We start from the raw sequence: 22646 nt of genomic DNA, 5'->3' as shown, positions 1-22646 counted from the left end.
GTTTTTCAGTTAAAAGTTTTTGCGCTGGCAAGAGGTGTTTTTTTTGGGTGTAGCACAAATGGTATATGACACAAAACTGTAATGGAAAGATGTTTTTCTATAACTAGAGTCATGTGAATTAAAAGAAAACAGATGTAGTCTAGGGCTGTAAGAAAATATCAGTTCTGCAATATATCATGATATTTCATTTCACAATACTGTATCGATATTAAAAAGTACTGTATTGATATTTTTAGGTGTTTATTCAAATGCAGATATTGTGTAGGTTTATTTTTGTTGTTTTGTTTTTCTTTTTTGTTTCTATTTTATTTATTCTTATTTCACACTCTTTTATTCAATAATGTTTGTTCCTTTGTTTGGATTGAACTCAAATCCTGTTCTGATGTTAGTTGTGAACTAATAGAATCTGAACATTTGAACAGGATCTGAAACTGGAATGTCTGTAAAACAGAATTTCAGTTTGAACACAGTTGGAACATTTTGCGATAGAATATTAGATCCTGTTGAGATCAAATAAAAATGTGTTTAGTATTTGTGCAGATTTCTGCTGTAATTTAATTCTTCAAGGAAATAATCATTTAAAAACAAGAAACAATCAAAATATTGCCTTTTTAAGAGTATCATGATATATCCTATTGTGATTCTAGTATTGTGATTAGTATTTTATCGCCAGATTCTTGCCGATACACAGCCCTAATGTTGATGGATGTTACAACAAGAGAAGAAGAAGAGTTTAAAAATGTGTGGACACACAAGAAAACCACATCATTTTAGAATTTAGTCGGAGATAGAAGGGTAATATAGAATAATAATGAATATATCTGTAAATCAACACCATATTTATGTTCCTCGCCATGTTTATGGAATGACTTATACTGTCATCTCACCATAATATTATCTATAATAATAATATAATATTAATAATAATAATGACAATAATATTCTATAATATCAAATTATAGAACATTATAGAAGTATGCATAAAATAAGATATTATTGTAGTTAATTGGTTATCATGATAAGAAGATATCACATTTATTGATCATTGTATTTGGAGTAAATATCTAAAGTGCAAATAAATATTATAGTTTATATTAAAAACAGTTAATTACACAAATCTGATTGTGTGCGAGGTGGCTAAAAAAGTGTATGTGAATGGTTTGAATGGATGTTTTGTGTTATTGTAAAAATATACAGATGAAAATGTGTGTTAACAAAGCGAAGGAAGTGGATCTAGTTTGATTATTAGTTTATAAAAAGGGGGTGGAGTCAATAAGTTGTACTTCTGCCCACTCCTTTTCGAGCGCAGAAAAATTGTATTTATTTTTTGACCATGTTGTATGATTCTTTATCTGATGATTCTGTGGGCTCGAAATAAAACTACTATTACTACTAATAAACAAATCATTGAATTTGTGATTTAATAATAATAATAATAATAATAACTTTATTTATATAGCGCCTTTAAAAATGAAGTTTACAAAGTGCTTTGACAGACAAAGCAGAACGACCCAACAGCAGAATACAAGATACAGTTAAACACACTAAAACAGAAACAACACAATAAAAGAGATCTGTACAGCAAATGCAAAAACATGACATTTGGAATAAATTGAGTGAATGGGAGTAAAGAGGGCAGGGATAACGCAACATGATGCTAATTCAATGCAAAAATGAAGGAGTGAAATAAAACATCATGTACAAGAATATAGATTAATAACCAAACAGGATCAAATTTTTAAAAAAAAGTTGAAAAGAGGGCAAACATCACATAAAGGCAAGTCTATAAAAATGTGTTTAAAGAAGTGATTTAAAATGGAAAAACCTACATTACACACTCCTGTTTTTCAACACATTTACGAAATATCGGTAAAGTTTTGCGCAGATGTCCGATGGAAAAGAGACTAATGACAAAGACAACGACAGTGTAACGGGAGCTGCGATAGACCCCGATTTGTGCAAAAAAAAAAAAAAACAGGTGTAAATAAAATAAAATTAAAATTGGCATCTCAAATATAAAAAATAAAAATAACAATAGAAAAAAAGACAATAAACAAGAAAACAATATACCATCACCCAGTCAAAGCTCAAACTTTTATTATATCATTTTATTTTTATTTTTTTATTGTATATTGTGTTTTTTTTTATTTTATCCTACAGTTGTTGTAGTTCAGGTTCCACATTCAGACCAATATGATGACTCATAGTTGAATGTGAAAAAATGCCGATAAATAATGACAACTCCAAATGTTTGTTTGTTTTTGTGAAAAAATAAATAAATAAATTCTACAAATATATACATTACATTAACAAACTATCATTTCACAGTAAAATGTGAATAACCTAAACAAATATGAACAACCTGAAATGTCTAAAGAAAATTCAGTGTAATTTTAACAATATTTTGCCTTTTATTAAATATGTTGTGTCTTTGTAGATCTGATCTAGAATGTATGTGTAGAAATGATAAATTGAGGCAGAATGTTGATAAAATTGCACTTATTTTTCTTAAATTTCATTTTTTTCAGGTTATTCACATTTTGTTTGGATAGTTTGTAAATATAAATAATTTCATAATTTGATGTTTTGTTGATGTTGATGTTGATGTTAATTTGATTTTTTTGCACTAAAGCACAGATAAAAGTGGATTTTTCATTTATTCCTAGTTTCCTATGTTGTTATTTTCCTGGTCTGACCCACTTCAGTTCATACTGGATCCTGAACTAAAATGAGTTTGTCATCTCTGGCTTGGATCCACCTTAAACCGTCCGTCTGAACTTTAAACCCTCCTGCCTTTCTTTAGCTCCTGTTGTGTCTGTTGGTTCCAGTGGGTCCAGAACCGGGCCTGTTATTAAATTCTTGGTTCCAGACCCGTGTCCTTATGCTTCCGTCCCAGGTCTGTTCGCGGAGCTCGACTCTCGGCCCGATCTGGGAATTATCAACTACGGCGTTTCCATGACGACCCTGGAGGATGTTTTTCTGCGTTTGGAGGCTGAGGCTGAAGTGGACCAGGCTGGTGAGTGTCGGACAGAACCGTCACATTAACCCTTACAGACCCAAACGTCCACCTTTAACCCTTAAAGACCCAAACGTCCACCTTTAACCCTTAAAGACCCAAACGTCCACCTTTAACCCTTAAAGACCTAAACGTCCACCTTTAACCCTTACAGACCTAAACGTCCACCTTTAACCCTTACAGACCCAAACGTCCACCTTTAACCCTTACAGACCCAAACGTCCACCTTTAACCCTTAAAGACCCAAACGTCCACCTTTAACCCTTACAGACCCAAACGTCCACCTTTAACCCTTACAGACCTAAACGTCCACCTTTAACCCTTACAGACCCAAACGTCCACCTTTAACCCTTACAGACCCAAACGTCCACCTTTAACCCTTAAAGACCTAAACGTCCACCTTTAACCCTTAAAGACCCAAACGTCCACCTTTAACCCTTACAGACCTAAACGTCCACCTTTAACCCTTACAGACCCAAACATCCACCTTTAACCCTTAAAGACCCAAACGTCCACCTTTAACCCTTAAAGACCCAAACGTCCACCTTTAACCCTTAAAGACCCAAACGTCCACCTTTAACCCTTAAAGACCTAAACGTCCACCTTTAACCCTTACAGACCTAAACGTCCACCTTTAACCCTTACAGACCTAAACGTCCACCTTTAACCCTTACAGACCCAAACATCCACCTTTAACCCTTAAAGACCCAAACATCCACCTTTAACCCTTACAGACCCAAACGTCCACCTTTAACCCTTACAGACCCAAACGTCCACCTTTAACCCTTACAAACCCAAACATCCACCTTTAACCCTTAAAGACCCAAACGTCCACCTTTAACCCTTAAAGACCCAAACGTCCACCTTTAACCCTGACAGACCCAAACGTCCACCTTTAACCCTTAAAGACCCAAACGTCCACCTTTAACCCTTACAGACCTAAACGTCCACCTTTAACCCTTAAAGACCCAAACGTCCACCTTTAACCCTTACAGACCCAAACGTCCTCCTTTAACCTAAACCATCTCCTGATCTAAACTGTTTAATTCCTGTTGATCCATTAATCCTATCAATCCATGTCAATAATTGGTGTAAAATACAGTTCTTCATCTTTTCATGGTCATCAGATATGACCATATTTGGACGTTCAGAGGCTCCTTAGTTACCATGGAAACACCGTCATCTTCTCCAACATTGATTCCCCAGTAAAACCCATGGAGCTGGATCAGTGAAAGTGGATGGACACACTGGGTTTATATACATGTCAAATAAAATGTAAAAAAAAACTAAAAAGTTTACAAAATCTGAAATAAATTGGAAAACAATAGATGAACAAAAACAGCCAAAGTGATCAATGAAATGAACAAAAATGAATAAAAAAACAAAAACTTGAACAAAATAAGCCACAAACTGAACAAAATTGAAGAAAAACTAACAAACTCATGGAGTTGGATCAATGACAATGGATGGACACACTGGGTTTATGTTCAGTTAATGACAGATTGGACTGAAAAAGGACATTTTCGTAATTTATTTCTGTTTTTGTTGTAGTAATCATCAAATGTAGTCTCAGTATGATGATTAAAGTACATGATCTGAAAATCAAATGTAGAAAAACACCTGATTTTCACTGAAAAATGCAAAATAAAGAGGAAAATATTATGATAAATAGTGAAAAATCACTTATGAAAAGGTCCTTTGGGAAGTGTCATAACAGTAGCTGTGTGTGTTCATGGGTTCAAACCAGCTGTTAAACTGAAGTCACATGAGTTGAATGTGGGCGTGGCTGTGGGTGTGTCCAGACTACAGCGTGTTCAACCGGGAGCAGCCGGAGGACGAAGCGGACAACGCCTCATTGGACGACACGGACCAACGTCTGCTGACCTTCTCCGACAGTAAATCAGATGTGGTTCGGGGCCACGGCCTGTGGAGGCAGCAGTTCAGTACGGTGGCATGGCTGCACATGCTCAACATGAGGAGGGAGAGGAAGGCCTTCGTCTACACGTGAGTACAGGAACAGGAATGGGACCTGGACCTGGACCTGGACACACTCATCCCTACTGAAAAAAGTCTATTTTACTTTGACCATTACAGTTGATTGTTGCACATGACAGTTTGATTATCTTATCTTATCTTACCTTGTCTCAGCTTATCTTATCTCACCTTATTTTATTTTACCTTATCTTATTTTATCTCACCTTATCTTATCTCATGTTATATTACCTTACCTCCTGTCTCTTCACTATCTCTGTAGACCATCACTGGGTTCCTCAGTGCTTCTTTGACTTAATCCAAACCTAAACAAGAAAAGCACTCGGAGAGCACAGACCTCCGCCAAGACAGATCCACCACCACCACCCCCAGATCATCACCAAAATTTAATAATAATAATAGATTGGATTTATATAGCGCTTTTCTAGACACTCAAAGGGCTTTACATTATTGACCCATTATTCATTGGCTCTCACATTCTCCCTCTGGTGGTGCTAAACTACACCTGTATCCACAGTTGCCCTGGGACAGACTGACAGAAGCATGGCTGACATTTTGCACCTACGGCCCCTCTGACCACCACCAAACATTCATACACCAGTGTGAGTGGCACTGGAGGCAAGGAGGGTGAAGTGTCTTGCCCAAGGACACAACGGACTGACTAGGACAGAGCAGAATTCGAACCGCCAACCCCTCGGTTATTTGACGACCCGCTCTACCACCTGAGCCATGGCCATCCTTTAATCATTTCTTCCTTGTGCCAGTATCAACATTTCCTGAAAATTTCTTGAAAATCCATCCATAACTTTTTGAGTTATCTTGCTAACAGACAAACAAACACACAAACAAACACACAAAGCAAAGTGATCACAGTACCTCCTGGCGGAGGTAACCAGCTCCTCCTCCTTCACTGTCTCCTCTGTCTCTGTTTTTCTGCTGTTTCGTGGAACACTGTCGCCTGTGTCTGTCTCTATTTTGTTGAACTGATGTAAAATTGTGGTTTTGTCCCGTTCCGTCCTGTTCCAGTCTGGCTCTGTTCCTGGTCTTCGTGGCTGCGGTCCTGGTCCTGTCTTTGGCCACAGGGAATATCCAGATCCACTCCCCGGACCGACAGTTCCTGCCCATCTACCTGCTCCGAAGACACCAGACCCCCCACAGATACGCCACCAGCCTCCTGGTGCAGAACTCCTCAGGTCAGTCTGGACCCCCATCCCCCAGAACCACATGAACACTCTGACTCCAGGTCTGCATGAAGACCTCCTCAGAACCAGGTCTGCACGAAGGCCTCCTGGACCAGGTCTGCTCGAAGGCCTCCTCAGAACCAGGTCTGCATGGAGACCTGATCCTGACGGTGCAGAGGTGTTGGTGTAGACCTGGTCCTGACGGTGCAGAGGTCTTGGTGTAGACCTGGTCCTGACGGTGCAGAGGTCTTGGTGTAGACCTGGTCCTGACGAGGCAGAGGTGTAGGTGTAGACCTGGTCCTGACTAGGCAGAGGTGTAGGTGTAGACCTGGTCCTGACTAGGCAGAGGTGTAGGTGTAGACCTGGTCCTGGAACCATGTGTGATGACTTCTGTTGAAAGTCGACCTGAAATCTGTAGAAAAGGGTAAAAATTCGGATCAGACTGGCTCCTGTCTGTCTGATGTGGATTCTCGTTGGGGGGGGGGGGGGGGGGGGGGGGTTGTGTTTGGTGGGTTTCCTCTTCCTGTTTGGTGGGGTTCTACTTCCTGTTTGGTGGCTTTCATCTTCCTGTTTCTCGGTTCCTCGTCAGGTTCGGACATCTCGGACTTCATCCATAACCTGGAGTCTCAGGACATTAAGGTGGAGATGATGAGGCACAGCGACTACATGTCTGCGGCTCCGCACAGCGCCGCCATCAACGTAACGGGATCCAACAAGGTCACTGAGACGCCACGTTCAGTTCCCAGAATCCCCAGGGTCAGTGAATGCGTCGTTAACCCCTGGTGTGCTGTTTGTTGTCAGGGCTTCAGATACAGCGTGGCCTTCAACAGCACCACCGTCCACTCCTTACCGATGGCCGTGAACATCCTGAGCAACGCCCTGCTGCGAGGCCTGAACGGGACGGGCCAGATCCGCACCTGGACCAAGCCCTTCGACTATGTGAGCCGGGTTTGGGTTCAGACCTTTGGGGTTCTGCTCCTCTACCATTTGTCTGAGCTGGGTTTTCTCCTGTTCTTCTGCAGAAAATCCCCGATGCCACGTCGTACGCTCTGGTCTACATTGAGGCCATCATCCTGGGGATGTTGGCGGCCGGGATGCCGGCGTACTTCGCCATGGACCATACCCGGGACCGAGAGGTAAACGCCCACACCACACAGACGCCCATGAGGTCAGCGCTGATGTCTATTTTGCCTTCATCTCCACAGTCAGAAAGCTTTTTAATGAGTTCGACGTTCAGGAGAATCCTCATCATCATTCACATTTAACTCAAACTTATTTTAATTCAGGTTCCACATTCAGACCAATGGGACCGAAAGTAAAATTATAGCATAGGAACCTATAAATAATGACAATGACGAGTTTTTCTCTTTGTTTCAGTTCAATAAAAATCTGAAAAATGTCAATATTTTCATTTACAAACTATCCTTTTACAAAAAAGACGTGAATAACCTGAAAAAACTGAAATAAGTACAATTTTAACAATATTTAACAATATAATCAAATTTTGGAGTTTGGAACTAAAATAAGAACAGTTTATATCATATTACGTCTCAGTTTATTTTTAACATAAATAACAGATCTCAGTGGATCTAAAAATACAAAAAACATTTAATAACAGGCAGAATGTTGGTACAATCACACTTAATTTTCTTTAGACATTTCAGTTTGTTTGTATTAGTTCAGATTATTCACATTTTATTGTTAAAGGATAGTGTGTAAATGTAAATATTTTCATAATATAATGTTCTATTTTTCCCATCCAACCTAACAGAACATTAGTCTTTGTCATTATTTGTGGGTTTTTCTGCTGTTCTTTTCCTGATGATCACATGTGTTTCCTCAGTTCAGCTCATGCTGTTGTTTCTGCTCAGATGGAGGTCATGAAGACACTGTAGACGCCTCTGAAAACTGTTGGTCCTTTTTTCAAAACGTTACTGAGGGGACAGTAAAAGAAGCCAAATCTGACAAACTGTGGAAATGCAAACGGATCCGGCGCTAATTTCAGACACAGATCGTCTTTCAGGACAGGATCATCTTGGATTTGAGGAGAAATTTAGCTTTTTCCTGCATGTGCTTCTGCTGCTGCTGCTTTATGTTTTATAAACCACATAAAAACAAGACGTTTATGAGTCCAGTCACCAGGAAATAAACAGAACCTCCAGAAACACTGAGGAGAAGTTCATATGGTTAGACTCACAGCGGAATAAACCAAGGAATTTAATGTGATATCTGCAAAAAATGAACCAGCAGCGACAGGAGAGTAGAGTTAGATCAAATTAGATTAGATTAAATTGGGTTAGAGTAGGTGAGATTACACTAGATTAGATAGAACTTTATTGATCCTATGGGCAGGAAATTGTAGGTTCCAGTCGCAGCACAAACACCACACACACACGGAATACCACAAAAAATAACAATACAATAACTATGAAAAAGAAAAAAAAACATTATTGAGAAGAACAGGCAGTTTCACATTATAAATACTAGTAGAAACAACAAGTAGCAAAGTAGTAATATGGTAAAATGGTTCTGTGGATGACCTGTCTGTTTCCGTCCTGTGCAGATCAAGTGTCGGTCCACTCTGCGGATCTCGGGCCTGGTTCCGTCTGCGTACTGGTGCGGTCAGGCGGCCGTGGACATCCCCTTCTACTACCTCATCCTGTCCACCATGACCACCATCCTCTTCTCCTTCCACACTGGGAACCTGCTGACCTCCAGTAACCTCACTGCCGTGGTGCGTCCCCATCCTGTTCTGGGTTCCGCTGAGTCCTTCGTGTCCTTCGTGTCCTTCGTGTCCTTCGTGTCCTTCGTGTCCTTTGTGTCCTTTGTGTCCTTTGTGTCCTTCGTGTCCTTCGGGTCCTTCGGGTCCTTTGGGTCCTTCGGATCCACTGGGTCCACTGGGTCCGTGGTTCTGACCCGTCCTGTCCCTGTTCCCCGTACAGGTCCTGTGCACCGTGGGCTTCGGTCCGGCCATGATCCTCTTCACATACGTGGTTTCATTTGTGTTCGCACGAGTCCAGAGCAACAGAGACTTCTTCTCCGTCATCTCCATGATGGTGAGGCTATGTACAAGCTACAACTAGTATAAGTACAATTAACTAGTACTAATACCTATAACTATATAAATGACAACTAGTATAGCTACCATTAACTAGTACTAATACCCATAACTGTTAGTACTAATACTACTAATACTAGTACTCCTTGTGGATATACTACTACTGTAACTGTTAGTACTAATATTATGAACCTCTTCCATCCATGGAACTATAGAATAAACACTATCACAGTTATAAGGATAAATGAGGGGTGACATTTAACATGTGCGTAACCATGACGACCACGGTCCACAGGTGTGTGTGGTGTCGGCGTCGCTGGTCCAGCTGTCGTTTGTCAACGACACGCCCATCCTGACGCGAACGCTGCACAACGCCCTGTGTCTGTTCAACCCTCTGTATCCACTGATGGGCTGTCTGAACTGCATCACCAAGGTCTATACACACACACACTTTAGTCCTAGTTAAACCGGTTTAAGACCTGTCTAAACTAAAACCTGACAGTTTAATATGTAAAACATTCACATTCAGCTGGAATGGATTGGATTTATTTGGACTTGAACCAGTTCAACATAAAGAACATCTGATCTGTTTCTATAGTTTTGCTTTTATTTCTACAGTTTAAACAGGTTTGAAATACTGGCTCTAGTTTTACTTAATGAGTGTAACAGATGTTTCAGTGTCCATACACTGTGTAAATGCTGCTTTTCTACCTGTTCTGTTTTAAATATTCACTGTTTCATCGACTGTACATTGTTCAGTTCAAGTGTTGTTTTGTGGTTTTGGAACCAACATTTGTCTATAGAGGGTCTGCACATATGTCACTCCCCCCCCAGGCCACGCCCCTCTCAGTCAGACTGAGTGTCTTAAACCAACCTGTTGAACATGACGGAGTATAGCAGTAAACACAGCCAGAGCAAAGGACCATGGGAAATCTGAAATTAAATGAAGGACAGTTGGACTGGACATGGATCTGTACGAGCTACCAAAGAACAAGTGGTCCATGAACACTGACATGTGGACACAAATGGAGGATCCAGACCTGATCCAGGGGGGAGGGGATCAGCGCTATTTGGACCTGAAACTAATATACATGGTTTCATCAGGACTGACAACCAGGGTCCAAAACTAGGACCAGAACCAGCTGATCCAAAGGGTCCAAAACTAGGACCAGAACCAGCTGATCCAAAGGCTCCAAAACTAGGGCCCAGAACCAGCTGATCCAAAGGCTCCAAAACTAGGGCCCAGAACCAGCTGATCCAAAGGCTCCAAACTAGGGCCCAGAACCAGCTGATCCAAAGGGTCTAAAACTAGGGCCCAGAACCAGCTGATCCAAAGGCTCCAAAACTAGGGCCCAGAACCAGCTGATCCAAAGGCTCCAAAACTAGGGCCCAGAACCAGCTGATCCAAAGGCTCCAAAACTAGGGCCCAGAACCAGCTGATCCAAAGGCTCCAAAACTAGGGCCCAGAACCAGCTGATCCAAAGGCTCCAAAACTAGGACCAGAACCAGCTGATCCAAAGGCTCCAAAACTAGGGCCCAGAACCAGCTGATCCAAAGGGTCTAAAACTAGGGCCCAGAACCAGCTGATCCAAAGGTCATTTCCAGTCCAGCGTGGACTGACCCCAGTGAATATATGCATGATCTACTGGGACTGAGCAGATTTACTGAGTCCAGTTCAGATCCAGTCCTTTATCCAACACAGATACTACTGCTGTGGACCAGCAGGGCACCACTGCATTCTGGGAAATTAGCAGATTTACACCACCTGGTTTAAATTAACAAATTCTTCTGGTAATATTATGGCTTTATTGTCAGAATATGACGACTTTAATCTCATAAACGAATGACATTTTTGTTAAATTATGAGGTTTTTTTATAACTATGACTTTATTCTCATAACGTGATTCTTTTTGTATTCGACTTTATTCTCATAAAACTATGGGTTTTATCTCCATATTTTCTGACTTTCTTCTGGTAGTGCCCAGTGTTTTTCTTTTCTTCTGTGGTCCTAATACTCTGTCGTAGCTTTATTCTCCAGTTCCTCCGTATTTGTAAAACTAGGTTGGCCTCAGTTTCAGTTAGTTTACTAATCATGTAGGAGCACAAGGTTCACAATCACAAAATGAAGACAAAAACCAGGAAAGATCTGATCATGAAACCAAGAGCTGCACTAAGAAGGACCGTTAGCCAAAACAATAGGTCATTTCAGGTCTGATTGGAGCCAAAAATACAGCATCAGTGAATGTTAGCTGACACCAAACAGGATCCACAGATCTAGGTCTGGTTTCCTGGATTTGTGGATCCATCTCCTTCTGTTTTCTTTGTCTTTGGGTGTCTGTAAATGATAGCTCCCACTGCTTTAAGAACCTGAAAATACAATCAGTCTCACAACAGCTCTGCCCCATTTTGGATTCAATATTGTTCTTCAGTTTAGACAGGATTGAAGCCAACGCTGTCACTCATCTCCCTCTTTCTGACACTCAGTGGGCAGAACCGCCGTGACTTCCGCTAGCGCTGATGTCACGGGCATACCCTCTATTTCTTTTCTCATCTGTATCATGTCTTTTCTTCAACAGTAAACCCTGTTTTATGTCGTACATTGAAGGTTTGTGGTCGTAACCCTGTGATAGCCAGCAGACAGTTTCATCCTCTGTTAAGCCTTTGATAGTTTATGTTTTTTATGTTTCATCTGCTGTGAAAATGTTTTGTGTCCAGTCAATAATAAAGTGTGTTAATGATGACCTGACGTATATTTTGATGTTTGCAGGCAACATTTCTTCCGTCTCTGTACGAGGAGAACTTCTTATGGAAGAACCTGCTGATCGCAGTGGTGGCCGTACGTGTCTGTTTGATCTGCATAAATACTGTTACTTCAGTCCACATCTGTGTCCTAATGAGCCCTTTATGTGCGCTCTTCATCTGTTCAGCCTTACCTCCAGTGTATCCTGCTTTTGTGTCTGCTTCGCTGGATGGACATCCACTATGGGGGGAGGACCATGAAGAGCGACCAGCTCTGCAGGTGACTCTGTCTACCGCCTTCAACCGGTCTGCAGCTTCCAGCATAGGCGGTGGTCAAAGGACAACATCAGCGTCACCAGTGACACCTTTTGTCTCTGTTTGCTCCAGAATTTCCTCCAAGTCAACCCCTAAACCGGAGCGGAACCCAGAGGACGGGATGAACGAGGATGAGGACGTCCAGATGGAGAAGGCCCGAGTGAAGGAGGCCATCAGCTGTCAGGCCTGTGAGGAGGTCAGTCCCACTGACACCTTTAACCCTTACAGACCCAAATGTCCACCTTTAACCCTTACAGACCCAAATGTCCACCTTTAACCCTTACAGACCCAAACGTCCACCTTTAACCCTTAAAGACCCAAATGTCCACCTTTAACCCTTAAAGACCCAAATGTCCACCTTTAACCCTTACAGACCCAAATGTCCACCTTTAACCCTTACAGACCCAAACGTCCACCTTTAACCCTTAAAGACCCAAATGTCCACCTTTAACCCTTAAAGACCCAAATGTCCACCTTTAACCCTTACAGACCCAAATGTCCACCTTTAACCCTTACAGACCCAAACGTCCACCTTTAACCCTTACAGACCCAAACGTCCACCTTTAACCCTTACAGACCCAAACGTCCACCTTTAACCCTTACAGACCCAAATGTCCACCTTTAACCCTTATAGACCCAAATGTCCACCTTTAACCCTTACAGACCCAAATATCCACCTTTAACCCTTACAGACCCAAATGTCCACCTTTAACCCTTACAGGCCCAAATATCCACCTTTAACCCTTACAGACCCAAATGTCCACCTTTAACCCTTACAGGCCCAAATATCCACCTTTAACCCTTACAGGCCCAAATATCCACCTTTAACCTTTAATAAAAGGTAAATGTAGACATATTTTCCCCCAGGATGGACCTAATGATGACCTCAGATACCTGTAAAAAAAAAAAAAAAATGTACTTTTGCTGTTAGCCATCCCATAATTAATGAATTTAAAATCAAATACCAGTATGTGTCTGTCATCTCTGTGGTCTTCAGAAACCCGTGGTGGTGGTCAGTAACCTGAGGAAACAGTACAAAGGCCGCAGAGAAGGCTTCTCCCTCAGCAAGAAAAGAAAAGTGGCCACAAAAAACGTCTCCTTCTGCGTCCGAAAAGGTACGGCCACCTCCTTCTGTTACCATGGCAACGCTTCCAGACAGTCAAGTTAAAGTGGTGACCGGACCTTCAATGGGATGAAACTGTGTGTGTGGTTTCAGGGGAGGTTCTGGGACTGCTGGGACCCAATGGAGCCGGGAAGACCACCATCATGCACATGTTGGCCGGAGACACGGACCCCACGGCCGGACAGGTATCTCATAATATTCAGTAATCAATAGGACGTACAGGTACCCCATAATAATCAGTAATCAATAGGACGTACAGGTACCCCATAATAATCAGTAATCAATAGGACGTACAGGTACCCCATAATAATCAGTAATCAATAGGACGTACAGGTATCCCATAATATTCAATAATCAGTAGGACGTACAGGTATCCCATAATATTCAGTAATCGATAGGGACGTACAGGTATCCCATAATATTCAACAATCAATAGGACGTACAGGTATCCCATAATATTCAGTAATCAATAGGGATGTACAGGTATCCCATAATAATCAGTAATCAATAGGACGTACAGGTATCCCATAATAATCAGTAATCAATAGGACGTACAGGTATCCCATAATAATCAGTAATCAATAGGACGTACAGGTATCCCATAATATTCAATAATCAGTAGGACGTACAGGTATCCCATAATATTCAGTAATCGATAGGGACGTACAGGTATCCCATAATATTCAACAATCAATAGGACGTACAGGTATCCCATAATATTCAGTAATCAATAGGGATGTACAGGTATCCCATAATAATCAGTAATCAATAGGACGTACAGGTATCCCATAATAATCAGTAATCAATAGGACGTACAGGTATCCCATAATAATCAGTAATCAATAGGACGTACAGGTATCCCATCATATTCAACAATCAATAGGACGTACAGGTATCCCATAATATTCAATAATCAGTAGGACGTACAGGTATCCCATAATATTCAACAATCAATAGGACGTACAGGTATCCCATAATATTCAGTAATCAATAGGGATGTACAGGTATCCCATAATAATCAGTAATCAATAGGACGTACAGGTATCCCATAATATTCAGTAATCAATAGGACGTACAGGTATCCCATAATAATCAGTAATCAATAGGACGTACAGGTATCCCATAATAATCAGTAATCAATAGGACGTACAGGTATCCCATAATATTCAGTAATCAATATTAAAGTGGGTCAAACCTCAGATTACAGGTGTGTCCTTGTGTGCAGGTGCTCATGGGAGATTACAGTACAGAGTTTGGACCTGTGGACGCCCCCCTGGAACACGTGGGCTACTGTCCTCAGGTCAACCCCCTGTGGCCCAGGGTGACTCTGCAGGAGCATCTGGAGGTCTACGCCGCCATCAAGGGCCTGAGGGGGCAGGACGTCCCTGGGATCATCAAACGGTGACCACAGCACACACCTTTAGCTTGAGTTTTCAGTTGGACGCTGCGGCAGGAAGAGGACATTTAGAGTCATGTGTGTGATGTTGGTTGTGTTTGTGTGGTCAGGGTGGTCAACGCTCTGGAGCTGAAGGAACACCTGAACAAACAGGCCAAAACCCTGTCAGCTGGACTCAAGAGGAAGGTGAGATTCAACATTCAACATTCACTTTATTGTCATTCAAACACAATACCAACACGGTTACAGTGCAGGACGAAATTATGTTTCATCGACTTTTATCATAGACAAAAGAAATATTAAAACACCTTAGCAGCCAAAACCATGTCGCAACAACTTACAGAAACAATAGATAAGACAATAAAGCATAAAAGGGCAATAGATTAAAACCACAATATAAATATAACAAGTAATAAATAGAAACATATTAAAATAATTGCACATAAAACCATAATTGCACTAAAGGATTACTCCTGAGAGGAGGAACTGTGTTGCCGTATTACAGAGATGCATTTAACAGTCTAATGGTAGTTGGGAAGAAGCTCTGACAGAACAGCGCAGTCCTGGACCTCAGGCTGCGGTACCTTTTACCTGAGGGCAAGAGGGAGAACAGGCTGTGGAAGGGCTAAGAGGAGTCCTGAATGATGTTTTTGGCTCTAGACAGGTAGCGTTGTTTGTCCAGGTCCTCAGTAGGTGACAGTGTGAGCCCTGTAGTCCTGTCTGCAGATCTCACCACTCTCCTCAGAGCTCTTCTGTTAGCACCACTGCTGCTCTCATACCAGACAGAGGTGCTGTTCGTCAACACACTCTGGACTGGGCCTGTGTAGAAAGTGGTGAGTACTGCTGGGTGGAGCTGGACCCTTTTTAGCCTCCTCAAAAAGTGCAGATGTTGGTGAGCCTTCTTCACCAGGGAGGAGATGTGCAATGACCAGGTCAGGTCATTGGTCACATGAACCCCCAGGAATTTCATGTGCTGTCCAGACTCCACCACAGTGTTGTTGATGTAGACCGGGGTATGTGTGGGCCTCTTCTTCCTGAAGTTGATAACCAATTCCTTGGCTTTTTTGACATTCAGGAGCAAGTTGTTGTTACTGCACCAGTCTGTGAAGAGTTTCACCTCCTCTCTGTAATTCCTCTCATCGTCGTCCTGGATGAGGCCCACCACTGTAGTGTCGTCTGCATACTTAATAATGTGATTGGTGCCAAATTTTGCACAGGAGTCATTAAAGTATATAGTAGGGGGCTTAAGACGCACCCCTGGGGAGAACCAGTGCAGAGTAGTGTGGTGGTTGATGTGTCGTTCCCCACCCGCACATACTGAGGCTTGTCTGTCAGAAAGTCAGGAATCCAGTTTTGAAGGGGCGTGTTCAAACCCAGTGGGCCCAGTTTGTTTACCAGATGCTGAGGAATAATGGTATTAAATGCCGAGCTGAAGTCAACAAACAGCATCCAGACCCATGCGTTCTTTTTCTCCAGATGTTCCAGGCTCAGATGCAGTGCAGCAGAAATGGCATCCTCAGTGGAGCGGTTCGAGCGATATGCAAATTGGAGCGGGTCAAGTGAAGGGGGCATGATAGCAGTGATGTGATCCTTGACCAGTCTCTCAAAGTATTTCATTATTTGAGATGTTAGAGCTACCGGGCGGTCGTCATTTAGGCAGGTGACTGAAGATTTTTTTGGCACCAGGATGATGGCTGAGGTTTTATAACATGAGGGTCAGCCCCATTTACACCAAACAGTCAGCTCCATCTGGGATGAAAAAAACTGAATTTTAAAGCATGTGAACCACACAGGGAGACAGGAAGTGGATTTGTGCAATCAGGACCTTCCATCTAACCATTTAAAACCATTTGTATCATATTTGCTACACCAGGTGCTGACACCTCTATCTTATCAACAAGATCAATAGTTTCCTTAAAAACCTGTCGTATGTGACCTGATCCGTGTTGTGTTGCAGGAGCCAGGTTGTTCATTTTTCATTTGTTCAGTTTCTCAGATGACGTTGATCCTTTCTCTTCTGTGTTCTTTGCAGCTCTGCTTTGCGTTGAGTATGATCGGAAATCCTCAGATCGTTTTACTGGACGAGCCGTCGTCAGGGATGGATCCCAAATCTAAACAGCGCATGTGGTGAGTCACATGACCACGAGGATGGCGTGTTTAAGCTTCGTGTTTGATCTGTTCAGTGACGTCCGACAGCTGCTGTGGTTTAATGACGCCTCAGTTTAAAATGAACTCATCTATAGGGCTGTGTATCGGCAAGAATCTGGTGATATGATACAAATCACAATACTAGGATCACAATACAATATATCACGATATATCAAGATACTGTTAAAAAAGCAATTTTTTTGTTTTGTGTTTTTTTGTTTTTTAAGATTATTTCCTGGAAGAATTTAATTTCTTCAGAAATCTGCACAAACACTAAACACATTTTTATTTGATCCCAACAGGATCTAATGTTATATCACAAAAAAAAAAAAAAAAAATCTAATTCTTCTAGTTTCCAAAGGAACTAAAATCTGCCTCTGAGACAGTAAAAAGTACTTTTAGGATGCCTCAAATAACCATGATTTAATAAAAGAGTGTTAAATAATAAATAATAAATAATATATAAACAAAACATAAATGAACCTCCACAATATCTGCATTTGAACCAGTGGCGAATTCTCAGACTGCAGTGGAATCCCGGCTTCCCCTAAAATTACGAAAATTAAATGGTTAAATATGTTTGGTTGTGTTGACATTTCATTGACTACAAATGTGTTAGAACACGTTCATCTCACAGATGAGTTTGTTCAGAATCAGCTTTATCACAAACCAACGGACGTGATGTTGTTCACTTCTCCATTCCCGTGTCTGTGTTTTCTCCTCCATCTCTGCTCAGTGCATGTGTCCACAGACTGTGTCCGTCTCTGGGCTTCAGTGGGACTGAGTGGAACAGTTTTTTTTCATTGCCTCAAAACTGGACAGTAATTGGACAAAATGCCACGATGTTGTCCCGCCCCCGGACGCCGAGCGTCTCTGGGGGTGAATGAAGCTGTGGGCGGAGCTCAGCCAGGCTGGACGCCAGAATCCCACGTGCTGATTGGAGGATCAGTCGAAAGGCTGAATCCCATTTGATTGACAGCTATTTTGAGATCTACTCCTTCACTGACACAGTTCAGTTTAATACCGTCACACATTCTGCTGGGAAATCAGAGAAACCACTACGAAATTACTGGTTCATTTCTTGCACTGTAAATAAAACACACTCATTGGACTAACTTGTTTCAATTTAACATAATTTCAGCATTTTCTTGTTTCAGTTCCATAATTTAATCATTTCTTGTTCAAGTTTAATATCGTTTTGTAGATAGTTAAATCAGTCAGACTGTCGGCTCGGTCGCAGTGAAAGGAGCATCTGTAGTTTAAAAAGGCTGAAGTCTGACACCCACAATGCACTGGGCCAAGGCCGTCTGAGCAGCCCAGCTCTGCTGGACATTCACAGGACACTGGTCCAGTCCTGGAAAAGACGCCTACTTGGTACGATAAGGACACTGAGCATTTACTGAAAAAGGAACAGAGGTCTGAATTTATGTTTAAATAACTTGACAATTTTTTTTTTTTTTAATGTTTTGATGTAAGCCGACAATGAGCTTCCCCTGTCTGAAAGACGAGCAGCCGCCACTGATTTGAACAAATACCTAAAAATATCACTACAGTACTTTTTTAAAATCGATACAGTATCGTGAAGTGAAATATCGCAATATATTGCAGAACCCGTATTTTCTTACAGCCCTACCCATCTAATGTTTACATGAACAACATGGATTCAACACAAACACCATTAAATGTCATTTTCACACATTCACATGTTCAGTCCTTCAGTGTGTGTTTAATCTAAAGAATGATCTGGAAACAGTTTTAGTGTGTGACACCGCCTCATGTTTGAATCTGTTCATTCAGGGACAATAAAAGGTTCAGAAATAGACATTTAGCCTAAAGTCTTTTATAGATAAAGAGTTAAAACCACTTATAAACTTAGTGGCTTTAAAGGCAGGTGAGTGGTTGTCATGGCGACAGGAACTGTTTGTGGTGGTGGTGGTGTTGTGGAGCAGGTTTGGTGGATTTGTGTTTGGATCATGTGACCCGGTCCGTTGAACCCACTGTTGGTGTGTTGTAGGCGGGCCATCCGGGCTGCGTTCAAGAACCGCCAGCGGGGGGCGGTGCTGACCACCCACTACATGGAGGAGGCGGAGGCAGTGTGTGACCGCGTGGCCATCATGGTGTCAGGGCAGCTCAGGTCTGGGTCCATCTGGGTCTAACCAGGTCCATCTGGGTCCACCTGGGTCTATCTGGGTCACTAACGCTGTGGTTCGTCCTCAGGTGCATCGGCTCCATCCAACACCTCAAAGGTAAATATGGGCGGGGCTACAGTTTGGAGGTGAAGCTCAGGGAGGAGCTGACGGGGCTCCAGCAGGTGGCGCTGCTGCACAAGGAGATCCTCCGAATGTTCCCGCACGCTGCCCGCCAGGACAGGTGAGACCAGGGTCTGGACAGGGGTCTGGACCAGGACTTAGACCTGGTTCTAGACCCGGTTCTTAGACCAGTGTGTGTATGTTCAGATGTTGGTGTTTTATTTTCTGTTTGTGTTTTTCAGTTTTTCCTCAGTTTTCCTGTTTTTCCTCAGTTTTTCCTCAGTTTTCCTCAGTTTTCCTTAGTTTTTCCTCAGTTTTACTTGTTCATTTCTTCTTTCGTCAGATGAATTGACTGGTTTTCTTGGACTTTGTCTTTTCGTTGTCTCTGAGTCGTCCTGGTGGACAGACAGACGCCTGTACATGATCCTGAATGTGTTTGTTTTTCCAGTTTTGCTACTCTGATGGTTTATAAGATCCCCATGGAGGACGTCAAATCCCTGGCCCAGGCCTTTTCCCAGTTAGAGACAGGTGTGTCCAACACGTGTCCTCTGTGTCTGTCCGTATGTTCAGATTATTTTACTCAATAATGTTCATTCACTGTGTTTTTGTCTGCAGCAAAGCAAACGTTCAACTTTGAGGAGTACAACTTCTCCCAGTCGACGTTAGAGCAGGTAAATACACAGAGGTCACATGACATAGAGGATCACATGACCCAGACCCGCAAAAACTGTCCAACTGGTGGATTAACGTCCACCCAGTGTCCTGGTCCTTAAACGTCCACCCTGTGTCCTCACCCCCCCCTCCCTCCTCTAACCCGCTGTCCTCCTCGTCCTCCAGGTCTTCATGGAGTTTGCGAAGGAGCAGGAGGGGGAGGAGGACGAGGTGGGCGCCATCAGCACCACGTTCCAGTGGCAGCGTCTGCGTCAGGACGGCGCCGTCTCCTTGAACCACACAGACAGCATCGTCCACCAGCTCTGAACTGCACTGAGGACGGGGACCACCCCCGCCCAGGGTAAACGGCCACCGCCCACGCCCGGCGTCCTCACATGAACGGGACACTGCTGTGACGGCAGGGCCCCCGGAAGGGCGGGGCAGGGGGCGGGACACACTCAAACTGACTGGGGGGAGGGGTCAGGGGGTGGACGCCCCGGCCCCATCATCACTGGTGCTCTGTGTCCTCGGACCGCCCACCCGGCGTCTCTTTCTAAAGGGGTTTTGTATCCGCGGGGACGCGGTCCGTGTATCTGATATTTATGCTTCTGATCTCATGTGTTTGCTCGTCTGTCGTGTTCGTGAAAAGCACCTCAACCGGATCCATCCAAGACCGAACCAAAGCTGTCATCACTGAACCTCCTCACGTTAGCATCGGTAGCATGTGCACAAAGCGTCCACGTGGAGCAGAGACGGACGCGTCCTCCTTCTACACCAGCACGACGTCCACCTCCACCATGATCCAGGACGGACAGGTTCAGCCCAGTAGGACCAGGTACTGACACCCACGCCGCTACCCAACGGGTCCGACCCAAACCGCATCGCAGAACACAAATCCACAGAGCTTCCTCTAACCCACAGGTGTCAAACATGCGTCCCGGGGGCCAAATCTGGCCCCCCGGCAAAGGTTCCATTCCGGCCCTGCAGGATGAAAGTGCACAAATGAACCTGAACAGTCCAGGTTGTCCAAATCCTTTTGGTTCAGGTTCCACATACAGACCAATGTGATCTACAGTCAAAATAACAACACAATAACCCATAAATAATGACAACTACACATTTTCTTTGTGAAAAATTATGTGGAAAAAATTTAAGTGAAAAAAATAACATTACACTGCGAAAATATTTACATTTACAAAACTATTCTTTCACTATAAAATGCAAATAAATACATAAATAAAGACAGAGATGAACAACCTGGAATGTGCAATTTGAACAATATTCTGTCTGTTCCCAAATGTTTATGGAACACTGTGTGTAAATGTACATGTATAAATAATAAGTCGAGGCACAATATTGTTAAATTGCACTAATTTTTCAAATGAAATTTCTGTTTTTTCAGGTTTTTCACATCTTTTTTGTAAAATGTAAATATTTTTAATAATTTAATTTAACTGGGGTTTTTTTGGACTAAAACAAAAAGAAAAACTTGGATTTGTCCTTATTTATATGTTAAGTCATTATTTTACTGGTTCTGGCCCACTGCAGATCAAATTGGGCTGAGTATGGAACTGAACCAGAATGAGTTGGACACCTGTGCTCTAAACCTTTCAGACCAGGGTGGACATGTTTCAGATCAGCTTCAACATGTGCTTCATCCTTTAGAACCATGTTCAACATCTGCTTCCTTTGACTTCCTGATGAAATCAAACCATGTGACCTGATGAAAACCAACGTGACTGGCTGAAGACCACGCGTTCTAATTGTCATCTACCGCCCTGAGTACGGAAAGAAACACATGAAATACATGTCCCATCATGCATTTCACCACATCTTCAGAGATCCCCCGCCCATGTGACATCAGGCAGTTTTAAAGGATGAACAGACAAAGGCACGTGTTGAATCCATCTGAAGGAGTTCATGATCACATGTTTCACAGTTGCTCCGCCTCTTCCTCCTTCACTGAAGAACAGGAAACAGGAAGGCGTGAACCGAACCTACAGGATTTGGTGGTTGATCGTGGACCGGTGTTGGGGTGTCGTCTTATTTCCTGTCGGCTGAGGTGGAGCAGGTGCGTCTGTGATTATCTGACGAGGATTAAACCGATGTCGGCCCCGAAAACTGCACAACGGAGTCGAATAAATGAAGTTATAAGCCCCGCCCCCTGTGTCAGTCCACGGTTCTGATGGTTCTGATGGTGGGTTCTGTCTTTTAGGTGGATTTCATCACTATTAACTGTTAACTTAACGATGGAAAATAAAAAAAGAGGGGGCGTGGCTTGGTATGATTGACAGCTGAAATAACCAATCATGAAGCAGGATGAGACTCAGATGTATTTTTTGGGCCCAAACGGATCCTGAACATGATACCGATGCCAACGCTCATCATGTCGTTGTTAGATTTTTGCTTTTCATTTTTGTGCCAAGGAAACACAGAAAACACCTGGAACCATTCGAGTCCTTTCACCTCTGACCTCGTATTTAACATGATCATGAATCCAGTGGTGTAGATTTGGAGGGTTTCCAGGTGTCGGCCGTGGTGGGTCAGTTTTGTGTGTGTGGGGGGGGTTCTGGTCTTCGTCCTGTGGTCTTGGTCTCTGCAGGTTCAGCTTTGAACCAGGAGAGGGAGGGGGTATTGTCGCGTCCATTATGCACACCAGTACATGTAGCACAACGCCGCCTCGTCGGTTCCGCCTCCGGTCCGGGTCCAAGTCCGGACCGGCGGGTGGGGGTGGGGCGTACTTCTGATCCAAATTGGTGAATGTAGGAGGAGTGGGCG

The 22646-nt window shown here is 42.9% G+C and overlaps 1 protein-coding gene across 1 annotated transcript in view; it reads left to right on the top strand.

Moving 5' to 3' along the window:
- The window catches only part of abca5 (ATP-binding cassette, sub-family A (ABC1), member 5), a 39521-nt gene extending 18740 nt beyond the window's left edge, over positions 1–20781 (top strand). The window contains exons 17-38 of the mRNA XM_030122519.1: positions 2897–3016; positions 4819–5020; positions 6035–6201; positions 6779–6906; positions 6991–7128; positions 7212–7325; positions 8753–8923; positions 9132–9245; positions 9543–9680; positions 12015–12083; positions 12175–12266; positions 12374–12497; positions 13299–13416; positions 13518–13609; positions 14650–14825; positions 14931–15006; positions 16853–16947; positions 18983–19102; positions 19186–19338; positions 19666–19745; positions 19833–19888; positions 20055–20781. Of these exons, the coding sequence (XP_029978379.1) occupies positions 2897–3016; positions 4819–5020; positions 6035–6201; positions 6779–6906; positions 6991–7128; positions 7212–7325; positions 8753–8923; positions 9132–9245; positions 9543–9680; positions 12015–12083; positions 12175–12266; positions 12374–12497; positions 13299–13416; positions 13518–13609; positions 14650–14825; positions 14931–15006; positions 16853–16947; positions 18983–19102; positions 19186–19338; positions 19666–19745; positions 19833–19888; positions 20055–20195 (2684 nt within the window). The 3' untranslated portion in view covers positions 20196–20781. The remainder of the gene's footprint in view (positions 1–2896; positions 3017–4818; positions 5021–6034; positions 6202–6778; positions 6907–6990; positions 7129–7211; positions 7326–8752; positions 8924–9131; positions 9246–9542; positions 9681–12014; positions 12084–12174; positions 12267–12373; positions 12498–13298; positions 13417–13517; positions 13610–14649; positions 14826–14930; positions 15007–16852; positions 16948–18982; positions 19103–19185; positions 19339–19665; positions 19746–19832; positions 19889–20054) is intronic.
- Positions 20782–22646: the final 1865 nt, after the last annotated feature.

The sequence above is a fragment of the Sphaeramia orbicularis genome, chromosome 19 (genome assembly GCF_902148855.1).
Source record: "Sphaeramia orbicularis chromosome 19, fSphaOr1.1, whole genome shotgun sequence".
Taxonomy (NCBI): domain Eukaryota; kingdom Metazoa; phylum Chordata; class Actinopteri; order Kurtiformes; family Apogonidae; genus Sphaeramia; species Sphaeramia orbicularis.
The sequence above is the reverse complement of the archived record's forward strand: the minus strand, read 5'-3'. Positions and strand labels throughout refer to the sequence as shown.